Raw genomic sequence first — 17953 nt, 5'->3', positions numbered from 1 at the left:
CCAGTGGGATCGAGCAAGGAGGGAGAAGGGGACGTTTTGGACCCCTAGTCATCTCCTACTCTCTCCCCCCCCCACCCCCGGCAGTCCTAATATTAGACCAGAACTTTCCCCATCTCTGTCTTTAAATTTGGGCCTGTTCTGTAAATGCATTCCTCCTGGCTGTATGCCGTTTATGTAGAGCGATCCAAGTTTTCATGTAATGGACTTAATTTCAGGTTACGCCTTTTGTCTTGTTGGGCTGCAAAAGACCAACAGACTTGAGTTGAAACTAATTTCTCTGCATGCTTCATACATTTTTGGGGGGGTGGGGTTGATAGAAGAAGAAGAAGATATTGGATTTATATCCCACCCTCCACTCTGAAGAGTCTCAGAGTGGCTCACAATCTCCTTTATCTTCCTCCCCCACAACAGACACCCTGTGAGGTGGGTGGGGCTGGAGAGGGCTCTCACAGCAGCTGCCCTTTCAAGGACAACCTCTGCCAGAGCTCTGGCTGACCCAAGGCCATGCTAGCAGGTGCAAGTGGAGGAGTGGGGAATCAAACCTGGTTCTCCCAGATAAGAGTCCGCACACTTAACCACTACACCAAACTGGCTTTATTTTTTAATTTATTTTATTCGATTTTTAGCCCGCCCTTCCCATAGAATAGGCTCAGGGCGGGCGCCCTGAGACACTTCGGTGAGAAGGGCGGGATATAAGTCCACTAAATAAATAAAAACAATCAACAGTAAAAACAATAAAAGCCCAATTTATAATATGTAAAATCTAAAACTACAGAGTGATGATAGAGACTAAAATGGCAGGTTCTGCCTCACAGACATGGCCTGTTGTCCAGGTCCAGTGGATCTTATAGCACTGGGATGGAATGAAGGGGAGAGTGCCTGCTTGCCAGACTAAGTTTTATTCAGAATGTAAACTCTCGTATGCTCTTAAGCAGACTTCATCAGACAAATGGGAATGGAAGCAGCAATTCTTAATATAAGTGGGCGGTGTAGAATCATGGGAATGTTTATAGCAGATTAAAAGAGTCGCAAATAGGGATCTGTGTTTGTTAGTGTTAGGACAAAGCAGGGCTGAAAAAACACTGGAGGGAGGAAAAATCCCTGCTTTGTTCTAACACTAACAAACCCAGATCCCTATTTGCGACTCTTTTAATCTGCTATAAACATTCCCATGATTCTACAGACCAACTCACTTCCCACTTATATTAAGAATTACTGCTTGCCATTCCCATTTTGTCTGATGAAGTCTGCTTAAGAGCATACGAAAGCTTAATGTTCTGAATAAAACTTAGTTGGTCTTAAAGGCGCACTCGTCTACTGCTTTGTTCTATTGCTTCAGACCAACACGGCTGCCTCCTGGGATCTCTCTGCTTGCCGAACTGTCTTTAGTTGTTCTTTATCCCCTATTTGCATTCCCACAGGCTCTGCGTGGCAGCTCTTTCCGCCAACAACTTCTGTGAGAACAGGGAGGCTCTCTACGGAGTCTTTGACGGAGACCGCAACGTAGAAGTCCCTTACCTGCTCCAGTGCACCATGAGTGACATCTTGGCAGAGGAGCTGCAGAAGACAAAGAATGAGGAGGAGTACATGATCAACACGTTCATTGTCATGCAGAGGTTAGTTTAGCGCGCACGAAACATCTGGAGGGTTGTTGTTGTTTTTTAACATACGCTTGTTCCACAGGCTGATTTAGAAAGGGACAGCCATGGTGCCACTGGTTGCAGGTTGGATTCAGCAGAAGATGTCCATGTGCACTGCTGCGCTTACAGAAGACGGGGCTGTGGCTCAGTGGTAGAGCATCTGCTTCATAAGCAGAAGGTCCCAGGTTCAATCCCCGGCATCTCCAAAAAAGGGTCCAGGCAAATAGGTGTGAAAAACCTCAGCTTGAGACCCTGGAGAGCCGCTGCCAGTCTGAGAAGACAATACTGACTTTGATGGACCAAGGGTCTGATTCAGTATAAAGCAGCTTCATATGTTCAAGACCACGCTGGCAGCGTTAAGCATTCCAGTTTGCATTTCCAATGACAACAAGACATTATCATATTCACACTACCTAGTGCCGCGTGACCAGTGGCACAGTAGTGGAACTGGAGGGTGTGTTTGTGCATGGTAGGATCCAGCCTTACTCCAGCTAGATTCCACATCATCTAAACAAGTCCCTGGACCTCATTATGTGTCCAGCATCATAATGGCACAAAGTTGGAATATGGCGTCAAAACCTCTTTTGCAAAGTGTGGTAGTCGTGGGAGGGGGCTCTTCTGCAGCCCCTGCACATTGGAAGCATCTTGACTTTGTCAGGCAAAGCAGTTTAAACCAGGGGTGTCCAACTTATTTGATCTTCTTCATGGTCTCTGTGCTTCACACGGATGATTGACTGCACAGAAGACCACTCGAAGATCATCAGTTACAGGTAATCAAGCTGTATTTTCTTCATGATCTCTGTGCTTCACACCATCAGTGTGACTGCACAGATGACCACTCAAAGATCATCAGTTACAGTTAAGCAACCTGTTTTTATGAGGGCCAGATCTGACATTAATGAGCCCTTGTTGGGCCGGGCCATGTGTGGCATAAAATGTAATGCCAAGTAGCAGAGATAAAAACTTTAGAAAGGACAAACAAAATTAAAGATTTTTTTTAAAAAAAAAAGCTTAAAAGATGCTTAAAAGATTAGTGCTCTTGCAATATTTTGTTTATTTAACACTTTCTGGTGACTGACACCTCTTGCTCTGAATTACTGCATCAAAATCTGGAGACTGTCTGTGCTGTAGCAATCTTGAGTATGCTGTTCAGGTGTTGTTCAGGTGTGTGTCTGTGAGTTGCAAACCTACTTTTGATTACAGAAATCTCATGGTCAATGCTTTGAGCCTAAGACCTGGGGGGAAACATGAAATGACTGGGCATTGTGAGCTTTTGTACATAAGTTGCTTCACGTGCTGGTCAGCCAATGGAGAAAATAGAGGCTTTGTTCTATAGCTCCTGTGCAATCGAGCAAGCCTGGCAAAGCAAGCTGGGATGCAGAAGGAAGCAACAGAGAGAGAAGGAAGCAGATGACAGTGAGATGCTCATGGGCTTGATAGGAACCCTCCAGGGGCCTGATCGGCCCTCGGGCCACACGTTTGACACAATTCTTGATGGCGTTTAAGGTTGTGGAATCATTCTATTATCCAGCCAGGTAGCTTGTCAAGGTGGAAGTTGACACTTCTGCTTGCAGAAGAGGGGTTTGTGATTTCTGCCAGCTCCCCCCCACCCCAAAAAAGCGTGAACTCACTCCAAACTCCCATTTTGCTTTTTGTGCTGTTACTGGGGTTCCACTGATATCACCCCCAAACAGAACTCGGGGGTGGGGTGGGGGGCTTCGTGAGCTGCAGCTGGCGGAAAGTGTGGGGAAATCCTACTCTGCAGTGTTTGCAGATGGTTGGATGCAGGGCTCACTTTGTAGCAGGAGCTCCTTTGCATATTAGGCCACACACCCCTGAGTTAGCCAATCCTCCTGGAGCTTACAGTAGGCCTTTTACTAAGAGCCCTGTAAGCTCTTGGAGGATTGGCTACCTCAGGGGTGTGTGGCCTAATATGCAAAGGAGCTCCTGCAACAAAGTGAGCCCTGGTTGGATGCATACCACTAGCTTTTACGCTTCTGATTGCCAGTGTCTTAGAAGCTCTGTGTAATATTTCCACTTCCACACGTGCATTGTGGCTTTTTCATGGGGATTTCATACTCCCTGGCTTTATACACAGCCCCCTCTCCATATCTGTTCCCTGGATGCCAGTCAAAGAGCCCTTGCTTGTGGATCTGCACCGGCCACGCTGTGGGGCACAGGTCAGAGTTGCATCCTAGAGTATGCCCACCACGCCCATCTCGTTGCATGTTCTAGGGAAGAGCAGCCTTGACAGAACAGAGAGGAAAGGCTGGAAACAGTTTGCCATGCTTGGTGGCAACTTCACGGCTAAATTTCCTGCCCTCTGCTTGTGGTGGAGAAACATGCTTAGCGCTGCTGCTATCTGATGTCCATGCTGTTTGGCACAGCCTGCTCTCCCTCGGAAAGAGTAGGAGACCTGGATGTGTAGGGAACTTCCTTCCCTTCATTTTTGGTGGCAGGAAGTCCATCTCCCCTTCAGTCTTTTTCTCCTTCCTATGGAGAAGAAGGCAGCCTTTGGAAAGAGCAGGTTGGGCAATGGAGCCCTCAGGTTGTCTGGGCTGGAGAAGGAGGAGGAAGAAGAAGAAGAAATTGTGCGCCCAGTAGAACGCCTAGAGACCTTTATTGATGATATTGGATTGGATTTGTATCCCGCCCTCCACTCTGAATCTCAGAGTCTCAAAGCGGTCACAATCGTCTTTCTCTTTCTCCCCAACAACAGACAGCCTGTGAGGTGGGTGGGGCTGAGAGAGCTCTCACAGAAGCTGCCCTTTCAAGGACAGCTCTGCGAGAGCTACAGCTGACCCAAGGCCATTCCAGCAGCTGCAAGTGGAGAATCAAACCCAGTTCTCCCAGATAAGAGTCCACACACTTAACCACTACACTGAGCTCTTTTGTTGCTCTGTTTGCTAAATTTTTCAGATTTAAGTCATGTCCCAGAGGACATGTGGAAGTTTCCAGACTGAAGGAGAGATAGGGGAGGACTCCTTCCTTCCGGAACAGTAAAGCTGGACTTCCTGCCTTCAAAAGTGGAGGGAAAGGAGTCTCCACACCTCTAGGTCTCCTAGTTAATTCTTAGGAGAATGGACCTTCACGTTAAGTACCAACATGCCACTTTCCTCCATTAAATTCTCAAAAGAGTCTCCTCTTACTTTTATAAAGATCAATGTTGCAAACTGGTTCCTGTGTTTTTTCCAGAAAAATCCCCAAAGAGAAGATAGGTGGGCCTGTATGTATGCCTCAGAGATAAACAGCTGTATTTAAAATTGTGCCAGACTTATTTTTGTGGCCCATACAAGATCATTGAAGTTGCAGCCTTTGACGTCTGGGGTATTTTGGGGGGGGGGGGGGGTGAGGGGGGGAATCCACTTTGGTGCAGTGTTTTTTTTTAGACTTGGCATCTCGGAGATGGTTATGGAAAGCCCCTTTTGGAGGAGATGTGTAGAATTCAAAGGATGTCATCGTGCCAGCTTCCGCATTCCAAGTGATGACTCAGTGGTCAAACCTCCCTCCCTTATAAAAGTTTATCAGGTTGCTATGAATAGTAGCATGCAAAGCTGGGACGACTGCAGCAACGAACTAATGCCTTTCCTGCTTTCTTCAGTGCCCAAGGATGGGAAGGAATTTCACTGAGGAATGTGGCCTCCGTCTTATCAAAAATGCTTTTGGCTTCCCTTGAAATTCCTCAGATGTTTTGCCTGAGTAAAACTTCCAAATCAGCATTTGCATTTTGCTTTCGGGAACACTTTTTGAGGCAGCCTTACTTGAGAGCGAGTGTGTCACATCCGAGCTGTCCCCAACCTAAATGGCTTTAGTGGAATACACAGAACAGCTGCCGTTGTCCGTATAGACTGGGGGTCCCCAGGCTGGGCACCTTTGGAATTCTGACACTGGCCGGCGGGCACAATCACAAAATGGCTGCCGCATGAGGTGGAGCCAAAATGTCAGGGAGCAAGGGTTTTATGTATAACTGATAGTACCTCTTCAACATTTGGGGCAGAAGCTGTCTTTGGCAGGATGCCTTTTAATCTGCACAGCCAATCAGAAGCCCTGTTGAGCAAAAGCCCCACCTAGCCCCACCCAATTTCTAAAAGTACTTGGTAGGCATCAGGGGAAGTCAGCAAGCACCCGTGGCGTCCACAGGTTCCACGTTGGAGACCCCTGATAATAGAGGGCTCTTTCCTTCTTTCTGTTCGTGGTTGTTTTGCTCGAGCGCAACTCTTGTACAGTTTTCTCTCCCCCAGCCCTCTCTATAAGCATTCTCTTTCACTATGCAGATAGCTAATGTTTATGTTTATACAATTTTTTTATTTTATAAACTTTCAGAGTTATTTACAATGAGACATAGCGTATAGTATAATTACATCAGCCTTCTTTTACAAAATGAAATTTAAAATCAATTCAAAAAAAATCACAAGTATAACCTTTGTGTATAAAGCGAGTTTAAAAAGGTCAAGGTAGTCCCCTGTGCAAGCACCAGTTGTTTCCGACTCTGGGGTGACATTGCTTTCACGACGTTTTCACGGCAGACATTTTACGCGGTGGTTTGCCATTGCCTTCCCCAGTCATCTACACTTTCCCCCCAGCAAGCTGGGTCCTCATTTGACCGACCTTGGAAGCATGAAAGGCTGAGTCAACCTGAGCCGGCTACCTGAACCCAGCTTCCACTGGGATTGAACTCAGGTTGTGAGCAGAGAGTTCAGACGGCAGTACTGCAGCTTTACCACATATCACATCCTGCTAAATATTCCACAATAGGAAACCAGCCTGCCACAAACTTAGTCTCACAGTTATCTGAAGAAGCTGTCAGCATATTAGAAATTTTGCTTATCATAAAGTGTTCCCAGAGACGTTGTTGCCACTCAGTCATTGTGGGTAAAGACTGTAGCATCCATTTTGTAGCTTAAAGCTGTACAAGCCACCGATAATAAAATATGCATCGTTTCATTCCGTTGGAAATTTATTGTTTGGGTCTGACCATTTAACGAAAGTTTTCTTGAATTTTTTTAGGAAACTGGGAACTGCTGGACAGAAGCTCGGCGGCTCTGCTGTCCTTTGCCACATAAAACACGATCCGATCGACCCCGGCGGATGCTTCACCTTAACCTCTGCGAACGTGGGGAAGTGCCAATCCGTTCTCTGCCGGAACGGGAAACCTCTGCCTTTGTCCAGGTGTTACACCATGAACTGTGAAGAGGAGCTCAAGAGGATCAAGCAGCATAAGGCCATTATCACGGAGGCAAGAAACTGGGTGGTGGGGGGGGGGAGGAAGGGAAGAGGAATAAGGAGGCAGCAAGGAAAGGGCCTGCGAGACACTTTGTGTCTTCAAACAGGTGCATGAGAGCCCTATGCTCAATTGCTGCACACAAACAAATTCAGAACCCAGTTCCTTTTGGGGGGGTTGCAAAAATTTTGCAAGCTGTGCCTTCTAGACTTGGTGAGCCAGTTTGGTGTAGTGGTTAAGTGAGCAGACTCTTATCTGGGAGAACCGGGTTTGATTCCCCACTCCTCCACTTGCAGCTGCTAGCATGGTCTTGGGTCAGCCATAGCTCTGGCTGAGGATGTTCTTGAAAGGGCAGCTGCTGTGAGAGCCCTCTCCAGCCCCACCCACCTCACAGGGTGTCTGTTGTGGGGGAGGAAGGTAAAGGAGATTGTGAACCGCTCTGAGACTCTTCAGAGTGGAGGGCTGGATATAAATCCAATATCTTCTTCTTCTTCTAGACTGAGCCAAAGTAGCTTTGCTGCAACCCATTTCTTCTCATCCTGAAATTTGAGGAGCTTATGGTTATGTTTGCATATTAGGCCACACCCCCTGATGCAAAGCCAGCTGGGACTATGTTCCGGTGCATTCCTGCTATTAAAAAAAAAAGCCCTGGACCCACCTGTTCACTGAACACCGAGAGAAGGAAAGTGGGCACAGGTGTCCTAGCCGTGTTGACTGCTGCTGCATGACCACCTGGTCGTCTGCAGGGTCAAAACATTGGGATGCGGATAGGGAGTTGAAACGCAATCTTGGTTGTAGTTGCACATGTCTGTTGGAGTGGGCACAAAAAGGGGGAAGAGAAGGAGGGAAAGCGAGTCTCATTTCCAAGCAGCGTCTTCTCTTCCCTGCGAGCGTTGAATAACATCCAAAGAAATGTGATTAAAAAAAGGAATGGAAACATGTCAAGTACCTGGTTCATTTAAAGTGAGCAACGTGCACTGTTGCTTCATTAGGTGCACAGGAAATGGAGTCCTTTTAACTCCCCACATGCGGGGAGTAACAACGCTGTCGTTTCGGAGGAGATTCAAAACGTAGCCCGCATGCAAAAAGCAGCAGACTTCTTTAATGAACAGGATGTACAAAAACGTATCTGGCTATATCTATTTTTATCTAAAAAGGAAGGTTTCTGATTCCATCCAATCCAGGAGCTTCTTTAGCCAGTAAGCGGAATATCGTTTTCCCGAAGAATAGAGAAGGCTGATTGGTCAATAACAGGATAAGTCACTTCTGGAGCCCTTTTTAAATATCAGGATGGTAGAATGTTTTCATAAATCTGATATTTGTTCACTGATGTTAACTTGAGTGAAAACGGGGGCCGGAATTGTGGCCCACCGTAGTGGATCAACCTTGAATAACTTATTAGGGATTAGATCAAAGCCTGGAGCTTTTCCTAATTTTAATCCCTTGAGAAGGCAGGTGACCTGTTTAATTGATACCTTGGGCCAGGATGCTGTTACATCAAGGGAAATAATAACAGACGTCCTAAACCCATTAGCGGTGCTTTTTTTGAGCAGGTACACACAGGAACACAGTTCCAGCTGACTTGGCATCGGGGGTGTGGCCTGATGTGCAAATGAGTTCCTGCTGGGCTTTTCCCACAAAAAAGCCCTGCGTGAAACAATGGTGATGCCAAGGGGTGTGGCCAAATATGCAAATGAGTCACTGCTTTTTGTAGAAAAAGCCCTGTGCAAAACAGTGGTTATGTCAGGGATTGTGGCCTAATATGCAAATGAGATTTGCTGTGCGTTTGGCATCTCTTCGGCTAGAGATGCCAAACTCACAGCAAATCTCCAGCTGACTCTTCTCTCCTTGCTCTCCAAGTTTGGTAAGAATTGGATTTAGGGGGCCGTTGCAGTCCCCTAAAGCAGGTGCCCCCAGGAAAGTGCTCTCCTAGGAGGGTGTTGAGCTGCCCCCCATGCAAGCTAGAGGCATCCAACTCGCAGAGGACTTCCCTGGGATGTCCCTCCACCTGCCCTCCAGGTTGTGTGCAGATTGGCCTCTCTTGGGGGGGGGGGGGGGGCAAGAGATCCTAGGATCTGAAGTGCAGCCAGGAGAGGAGTTTAAAAGTTGTCCCACTATGTGTGTGTGTGTGGGGGGAGAAGTCCCTCAAAGCCTCCCTAAAATCAGCCACATATCAAGCAGTTCTAGACTAGTCTGTTCTACCACCTCTCAAACTCGCAAACCACAGACTGGTTCAGGAAACAGAAAAGTCTGGGATAAGTTCATGGTTTGTTTAATCAAATGAACCACAAATCCCAGCGAACCACCACTTTCCTAGTTCGTGCCCATCCCTAGTGAGCAGTGACTGACGAAAGCTCTTACGCTGCATAAATTTTGTTATAGACTTTAAAGTTGCTACTGGACTCTTGTTCTTTTCTACCGCTTAAGCTTGTGAGAGCTCACACAGGCTTTAGGCATAGAATTTGGGGAGCACTGACATTGGGTGGGATTTCTGTTTCGCTTCCCCCCCCCCCCCCCAATCCCTGCCCCAAACTTGTTACAAATTATTACTTGTTCACTGTAATCAATTTACCTTTCTGTGTTTCAGGATGGCAAAGTAAACGGCGTGACAGACTCCACCAGGATTTTGGGATACACCTTCCTTCACCCGATCGTGGTTCCTCGTCCTCATGTGCAGTCCATTACTTTGACTCCTCAGGATGAGTTCTTCATCCTGGGGAGCAAAGGCCTGTGGGACAGCATCTCCATCGATGAAGCTGTGGAAGCTGTCCGGAATGTGCCCGACGCTCTGGGAGCTGCTAAGAAACTCTGCACGTTGGCTCAGAGCTATGGCTGCAACGATAGCCTCAGCGCCGTCGTGGTTCAGCTCAACGTCACCGAGGACAGCTTCTGCTGCTGTGAGCTCAACGGGGTTCCTCCTCCCAGTCCGGGTATCTTTCCCCAGTCGGTCAACGTCGTCATTAAAGATAAGCCTTCTGATGCTTTGGGGATGCCATCCTCTAGCAGCGGGATGGCCTCCGAGATCAGCAGCGAGATCTCAACCTCCGAAATGAGCAGCGAGGTGGGGTCCACGGCTTCCGACGAGCCCCCTCAGGTAACTTTGAATGAAAACAGCCCGGCCTTCCCTAGCGAACAGCGTTGTATGCTCCACCCGGTCTGCCTCTCAAACTCTTTCCAGAGGCAGCTGTCCAGCGCGACCTTTTCCAGCGCTTTCTCGGACAATGGCCTCGACAGCGACGACGAGGAGCCGATCGAGGGCGTCTTTTCCAACGGCAGCCGCGTGGAAGTGGAAGTGGACATCCACTGCAGCCGGGCCAAGGAGAAGCAGCTGCTGCTGCAGGTGCCTGCGGAGGCCAACGACGAAGGCATCGTCATCAGCGCCAACGAAGACGAGACGTGCCTCCTGAGGAAGGCCGACTTGGCTGCCGTGGGGACCATCGGGCGCCGCCGGGGCAACGGTTCCGTGGCCCCTCCGGAGAGGAGCCACAACCTCATCGAAGTAGCTGCTGACGCGCCCCTCAGGAAAACCGGGGGTTACTTTGCTGCCCCAGCTCAACCAGACCCGGACGATCAGTTTATCATCCCTCCTGAACTCGAGGAGGAGGTCAAGGAAATAATGAAGCAACACCACGAGCAGCAACAGCAGCAGCAGCAACAACAACAGCGGCAATACCAGATCGACCAGCTGCCAGATTATTACGACACCCCACTATGACCCAGCTTGCTGACACGAGTTCAGAAGACATTGAAAACGAGAGCCTCCTAGGTTCACATTACACTAGCAGGGCACGGGAGAAAGGAACGTCGTTTTCCACCGTCTCTTCCCGGCCTTGCCCCTCTACTGAGAACTGCGGCTGCTTCTTGTCCTGTTGGCTCTAACAATCACCGATTCTCTTTCTAGTGATAACATCACCAGTTAGAATTAAACTAGTTTAACTCTTTTGTCCCTTTCCCCCGCCCCTTAACATATCAAATGTTTTTTTTTTTTTACAAAAAAAAAAAAAGCGGAGAAAAAAAAATTAAAAAGTACAAAAGGTTTAATATATTGCAGAGAAAACTGATGACACGGATGCTGATGTAATATTTTTAAAAATTGTTTCTTTTTTGGGGGGGGGAGGGGTCTGTTTGGAAACAGGGGCAGTATTGCCAGTGCTAAATGATTAAGTAATATTGTAATACTGTATTTCTTTGAGAGAAAAAAAAAAGGCTTTTTTGGTCTTGAAAATGGATAGACATTTGTAGAATTATGGAGACTAACTCCTAGGAGTTGCATTTACTCTTTCGAGTGGCTTTGAGTCACTGAGATTCACTAATTTTCTCTGAGAGAACAGCTGATTGGGAAATTCCTGTAAATAACTCAGTGTTGTATAGTGATGCTTAAAAACTGTTTTGTAGTCTCGGCAGGAGGATGCAACTTGATAAGCAGATCTTTTATTCCCCCCCCTCCCCCGCCTCCCTAAAGGGAGGCTCGGGCACGTGCGTCAAAGCTCTCCCTGGCAACTGGCGATGCAACCAAACTCGGAGGGCGCGCAGCCATATAAACATGATATTTTCCCAGCCAGTCACCTGAGCGAGATGTTGGGAGACATGGGTTGAACCCTTGGATCTATGCGATTGTGTCCAGTTGCCACCTGGGTTGGCTGGGCCCCAGTCACCAAGGTTACGTTTTGTTCACCTGTGCAATGGCTGTCATGCAGAAGGCTGCTTTGGGGGCACAGTCTGCACCCAGTTAGCGGGGGGGCAGCCGTGTTAGGTGCGAGGCTGGGCCGTTGAGCCCCGGAGACCCAAGTTGACGTCGTCTTTCTTCACTGTTAACTTTCGCAGGCACATTTTCACGTCTTCCTCCCTGCCGCCACAACCAGCATGATTGTATAGAGTTCACTTACTATAGATCATTTACATACCAAGAGTTATATTAAAGAAGAATGCACAAATGAACATGTCATAATTTTTGTTATAATAAATATAAAAATTTACAAATAATCATAGAATATTGTAATTTTTTCCCCCCTGTTATCAGGAATAAGATCCATGAATTCGTCCAACATCTTCATGTGTAGGGTTGCCAACTCTGGGTTGGGAAATACCTGGAGATTTTGTGGGTGGAGCTTGGGGAAGGTGGAGTTTGGGGAGGGGAGGGACTTTAGCGCCATAGACTCCACCTTCCAAAGCAGCCATTTTCTCCAGGGGAACTGACCTTGATTGTTTGGAGATCAGTTGTAATAGCAGGATATCACCAAGTATCGTCTGGAGGCTGACAACCCTATTGCATGCAAGATGTAGAGTCCTCAAATTGTGCCTACAATTGACAGGTTGGTATAAAACTATTCCTTACATAGTGTTTCAAGAATATCTGCAAAAGCAAGGCATTATGGGTAACAGAACACACACAAAAATGCCCTTATACCAAGCCATCCCATTGTCTTCCAACATCAGTGTTGTCTCTTGATTGGTAGTGTCCTCTCCAGAGTCTCGGGGAGATGCCTTCTGTGACCTGACCCTCAAAACTGGAGCTGTTTGGTATTGAACTGGGGCCTTACACATGCGAGACAGATACTCTGCCGCTGAGTCACAGCCCCACCTCAACTGATATAATAGGGGTTTCGTGGGGAAAGTGCAGCATAATAAACACGCAGTCCCCTCCCACTCTGTCTTGAAAACAAACCAGCTCTGATTTGTGGACAAACTGCGGTGTCTCCAAATCACGAACTATAGTTCGTTGCCTGCCCTGCACTACTAAAGGTTTCTCTGGTCTGTGGTTTGTGAAACGGCATGCAGGACCCACCAGGCTCTCTGAATCACACACTTTCTGCCATCTTGCTGCACATACCACACTGTGCAGGCCAGGTTTCAAATCTGTTGCAAAAAGCAGCTCTCCCATCTCCGCATGCCGCAGAAACTTTCCAGGAAATCTGTGCGTCAGGCTCCCTCCCCTGCCCCCATTTCCATCACTTCTTAGGGGGAATGCCGCAGCCAGAGATTGCTGGTTGTCCCCCCCCCCACCTGAAGAATTGCTGCCCAAAAGCATAATATCTGTGCAGCTTCAGATGCAACTGGATGTTTCGAAAGTGGGGTGCACTTTGTTCTCTGGTCTTGAAATAAAACCCCAAGAAACAAGCAGGGATTTAGGTATTCTGCAGCAACTCGGCTGCAAACGGCACAGTCTGCCCCCTCCTCCAGTGTTGTTTGTTTACACGGAAGGGGGTGGGGACTTGCAAATGGCTTGTACGGTTACGTTGACGTGTATTCCAGAGCGGGCGACGGAGTGTACGCACTCATCTTGCAAGTTCAAACTGTGACACGCTAAACACCCACCCGCGTTTGTAAGTAACGAAGTTGCTTCCATAGAACAGCGTGATTTATTGCTCCTGGTAAGTTCCAATGATACCTTCCTAGAATTTAATGTTTGCACTATGGTAACTAACATACTTTGTGGTGACAAAGACGGGAATGCATTCCAGATCCATCTTGAAGTCAGCGGTTTCAGGATGTTAATTTTGATCTGTTCTCTGGAAATGTCATAGCTTCAGTTCTGCGTATATGACAATAACTACGTATGCCTATGCGTCGGGTAGGCAAATACCCAACAGGTTCTGTTCCCTCTACCTCTGGGCTCTGTAAGAAAGGGATCATGCCACATTCTGCTTCATTTTACTGTCTGTGACTTTTTAAAATTTATCCCATGTTGAAATTCATTTCATTTGTTTCAGCCTAGCTTTCCAACCTGCAGGGGCATGCTCTGCAAGAGTGAGACCCATAAAGGGTCTTCTGGGGTCTCTATGCAAGCAGCTGATGGACCAGCAGAGGGGACTATGGAATTTTGCCCACAATTTTAGACCATGGCATCCCATCAAAATACATGTCTAAAAACCTATCTTTTGTCATCATTTCCTAGATCCATTTGGATAACTCCCGTTCTTGCCAAACACCAATTACCAACCAAACTTTGGGTGGTTCTTTATTTGTTGGCAGATATTAATCCTGAAACTACCCATTTTGTACAAAATGATAATTTTATCTGTAAAAGGACAAAAATCTGGATTGATCCGATTGTAACAGAATCTGGTATGTATTCGGCTAATATGACAAACGTTAGATTTAACTGAACGATAGGTTTTATGAGAAATTCCTGTTTTAATATTTTATTTACTTTTTAGATGTGAATATTTTAACTGAAACCTTTGAATTCTGTGAATTTTGTGAGTAACGTTGTACAGTTTGGTGTAGTGGTTAAGTGCGCAGACTCTTATCTGGGAGAACCCGGTTTGATTCTCCACTACTCCACTTGCAGCTGCTGGAATGGCCTTGGGTCAGCCATAGCTCTCGCAGGAGTTGTCCTTGAAAGGATAGCTGCTGTAAAAGTTCTCTCAGGGTGTCTGTTGTGGGGGAAGAAAATAAAGGAGATTGTGAGCCGCTCTGAGACTCTGATTCAGAGAGAAGGCGGGGTATAAATCTGCGGTCTTCTTCTATGATATGTTTGATAATGGATACATTCTGGTTGAGCTTAACCAGAACTTTTGGTCATAGAAGCTAATAAAGGAAATGGGAAGCGGCTGTGTCTAAAAACCTATTCCAGGGGCAGGTTATGCTGCCCTAATTCAGAAGTCTGAGAAGAACAGAATCAGTTGTCTGCATTATCTAGTTCAGGGGTCCCCAACTCGATGCCCACCAACACCTTTCCTAGTGCCCCCCAAGTGCTTTTGGAAAGTGGGCGGGGCCAGGTGGGGCTTTTGACCAGCAAGGCTTCTGACTGGCCCTGGGGGATTTGATTGGATGTGCAGATATAAATGTGGCTTTGACGGCTGCACAAGGATCTTCGCTGTGTGACTGAAGGAAGCCATAACAGCCTTGTTGTGGTTGGCTCCGCCTCCTGCGACCACCATTTTGTGGCTGCACCCACCACACTGTGTCAGAATTCCAAAAGTGCCTCCAAACTTAAAAAGCTAGGAACCTCTGATCTTGTACAAGATGCTTTGAAATGAATGGAAATGGCAAAAGCATGGCTGTTTGCTGGATTGGGCCCTAAGTCTCCGTGTTGTACTGTTTCCACGTTGAGTTTCATGTGGTCTTTACGTATGGCAGTATGCTGCTCCATGTATATAGTCTTCCGAGTTTTATTTATTTGCACGATTTTCAGCAGGATAAACTTACAGAATAAAAACATGTTTCTTTAATAATCTAAAACAAATGCTTGTTACAGGAAGAAAATGGCTCCCCAAACGATACGGGATGATTGTATTCCCTTGCTTCCAAGAAGAGGCAAAGAGAGGAAGGGACACCAGTCTTTGGAGGGAGAGCATTCCCTAGTTCTGGCGCCACCACCATAAATGCCCTGCTCCTTTCAATGGCAACTGGTCATTCATAAATTAATCATTTGGATCATGCTTTTATTGATATGTTTTGTGTCCAATACAAAATTCTGTTATTACCATAATGAGCAGAAAAATTATCTTTTTTTCTAGTGCTTAGAGCCATCCAATAATATTTACTGGCAACCCTAAAGGGAAGGTTAAATCCCTCTCTCCCTAGTATCCTTGCCCTAGTCTGGACTGAGGCTCTGCACAGCTGTTTCTCTAGAAACAAACTTACAAGAGAACAGTGAATTCTTATTTTGAGATCTCATTTAACCAGAGCATTTTTGGAAGCAGGAACTACTTTGCATATCAGGCCACACACCCCGAATGTAGCCAATCCTCCAAGAACTTACAGGGCCTTCTGTAAGCTCTTGGGGATTGGCTACATCAGGGGTGTGTGGCCTAATATGCAAAGGAGTGCCTTGCTATCCAAAAAGCCCTGCATTTAACCTTTGACTTTTTAGGTTAATCGCAGAGAATTTGAAACTCAAATAATCAGGGCTTTTTAAATTTTAAAGCCACCACCAAAAAAAAATTAAATCAATAACAGAGTTTCTGGAAGTGCACGTGTTTAAAGTTTCTTGTTCTGCGAAGGTTTCTTCTTTGTTAGAATTCTATAGGAAAAGTTTCTTTCCAACTTGTCGGTATGGCACACAATTGGTCTCTTAAGAACTGTATGGATCCCGCCCTGTTGTGTTTGTCAGGCCAGGCCAGTATTTTAGACTACCCTGCAATAACCACGTACTAATCCGGAAGAAGAAAAGACCCTGAAGTTCTAGAAGCCAATTAGGTTAGGTGCCGCTACCCGGGTGCAGAGAAGAGCCTCTTTATTAGATCACTGCAACTGTTTCCCCGCTGCCTCATTTTGTGCCTGGCCTTCTGGCTTAGAACAGTCCCTCCTACCCCACTTCCTTCCCCGGCCTTTATACTACGCAAAGCCTCCTAGTCTCTCAATACCAGCACTGACCTTGAAGTTTAGTTCTCAGACCCAAGGAAGCACTAAATTCTCACACGTCACCACACTGCTTTAAAATGCTAGTCTGTTACATTCCCCGCTAGGGGGACCTGACAACCCTGTCTTTTATCCCCAGGGCTTTTTTTGCAGCAGGAGCTCCTTTGCATATTAGGCCACACACCCCTGATGTAGCCAGTCCTCCAAGAGCTTACAGGCTCTTCATAGAGGGTCTACTGTAAGCTCCAGGAGGACTGGCTACATAGGGGTGGAGCCTAATATGCAAAAGACTTCCTGCTTTAAAAAAAAAAGCCTTGCTTATCTTCTTAAACTCATCAATCTCCTGAGGCAAAAAACTTTTCTACTATGAGCAGTAGATCAAAACCGAGCTGAGGTGCATTGAATTAAAAAATTTAAAATCTCTGCACTATTGTTTAGATTTGCACAATATTATTGCTAGTCATCCCATCTACTGAGCCTCTTTGTTTAAAATGTACGTTATATACACCTCTTCACCTCAAAACAATATAGTGCAGTTCTACTTTCCAATGCTCAGTCCCCAACGCTGCTGTGTAGTTTCCCTTAAATTCCTGCCACCATCTACACTAGTGTGGCAAAAGTCTTGGCAGTCTGGCCGCTTTCTCTGGCTCTTGTAGACACTGCCGAGGTCTTCTTCCCCTGTAGTTTCTTTCCAGGTTGTACTGAGACTTGGCCACCTCCCTTTTAAAATCCCGCACGCTTCGGATGCTGAGAACACAGACCACGGCGCTGGGGAAATACAGGCACGCGGCTACAATGCCGAAGAGCGCCACAGCCGCATCTCCACCTTGCACATCGCAGTTCATCCACGTGTACCCTCGCCGGGAGTAGAGCCGCTCTCTCCTCTTGCACACGTCGGTTGAATTGATCTGTATGACAAAATGGAGGTAGAGGCCGACGGCCACTATGTACCCGAGGCAAGCCAGCACGTCGAAGATGCATTCGGCGACGAGCAACCGGACCGAGAGGCGGTGGATCGGCTTTCCTCCAACGATGAGGAAGAGGAGGGTGAGGGCGGTCAGCGTCAGGCTGAAGGCTACCCCTCCGTACACGCAAGGCGCTCTCATTTGGCTGTACTGCATGTCCAGATCTCTCACCTCTTTGAGCTCGGTCCCTTCGAAGGGGATATAGGTCGAATCGATGTTGAAAGACCCGAAGCCTCCCATGGCGCTGAAGCCCGAAATCGAGGCCTGGGATGCTCCGATGCAGATCAGCACGAGGATGCCGACGATGATTTCAACAAACTGCAGGATACCTGGTGAAGGGGAGGGAAAGAACGTGAGCTTTATCCGCACAAGTCCAGGCCCTGTGTTTTTCACAGGGTTGCTTTCCGGCGTTTCAGATCTCAGTCGGAACAAATGCACGTCTCTCTGGTGATTGCAGCAACATGGTAAAAAGGTAAAGGTAGTCCCCAAGCACCAGTCATGTCTGACTCTGGGGTGACGTCGCATCACGACGTTTTCACGGCAGAATTTTTACGGGGTGGTTTGCCATTGCCTTCCCCAGTCATCTACACTTCCCCCCCAGCAAGCTGCGTACTCATTTGACCGACCTTGGAAGGATGGAAAGCTGAGTCAGCCTTGAGCTGGCTACCTGAACCAGCTTCTGCCAGATCCAACTCAGGTTGGGAGCAGAGAGTTTGAACTGCAGTACTGCAGCTTTACCACTCTGTGCAATGTGGTACTTACTAAATGCTTACTATTGATTTTGTCAGGGATTTTTGCTACACAAATACCCTGTGCAAAAT

At 47.1% G+C, this 17953-nt stretch overlaps 2 protein-coding genes and 1 non-coding gene across 3 annotated transcripts in view; 2 read left to right on the top strand and 1 right to left on the bottom strand.

The window, feature by feature from the left end:
• PHLPP1 (PH domain and leucine rich repeat protein phosphatase 1) overlaps window positions 1–11844 on the top strand; it is a 218664-nt gene extending 206820 nt beyond the window's left edge. Inside the window, exons 15-17 of the mRNA XM_060244368.1 lie at window positions 1422–1616; window positions 6648–6876; window positions 9449–11844. Coding sequence (XP_060100351.1) covers window positions 1422–1616; window positions 6648–6876; window positions 9449–10576 — 1552 coding nt within the window. The 3' untranslated portion in view covers window positions 10577–11844. The remainder of the gene's footprint in view (window positions 1–1421; window positions 1617–6647; window positions 6877–9448) is intronic.
• Window positions 1775–1846, top strand: TRNAM-CAU (transfer RNA methionine (anticodon CAU)). The gene has a single exon. It is a non-coding gene; the product is annotated as a tRNA-Met (tRNA).
• Window positions 11845–14959: 3115 nt separating the features above from the next.
• Window positions 14960–17953, bottom strand: part of LOC132575479 (MARVEL domain-containing protein 3-like) — a 34466-nt gene continuing 31472 nt past the window's right edge. The window contains exon 4 of the mRNA XM_060244278.1: window positions 14960–17461. Coding sequence (XP_060100261.1) covers window positions 16773–17461 — 689 coding nt within the window. The 3' untranslated portion in view covers window positions 14960–16772. The remainder of the gene's footprint in view (window positions 17462–17953) is intronic.

Source organism: Heteronotia binoei, chromosome 7 (genome assembly GCF_032191835.1).
Source record: "Heteronotia binoei isolate CCM8104 ecotype False Entrance Well chromosome 7, APGP_CSIRO_Hbin_v1, whole genome shotgun sequence".
Taxonomy (NCBI): Eukaryota; Metazoa; Chordata; class Lepidosauria; order Squamata; family Gekkonidae; genus Heteronotia; species Heteronotia binoei.
Note: the sequence above shows the minus strand (reverse complement) of the source record. Positions and strands in the feature narration are given on the sequence as shown.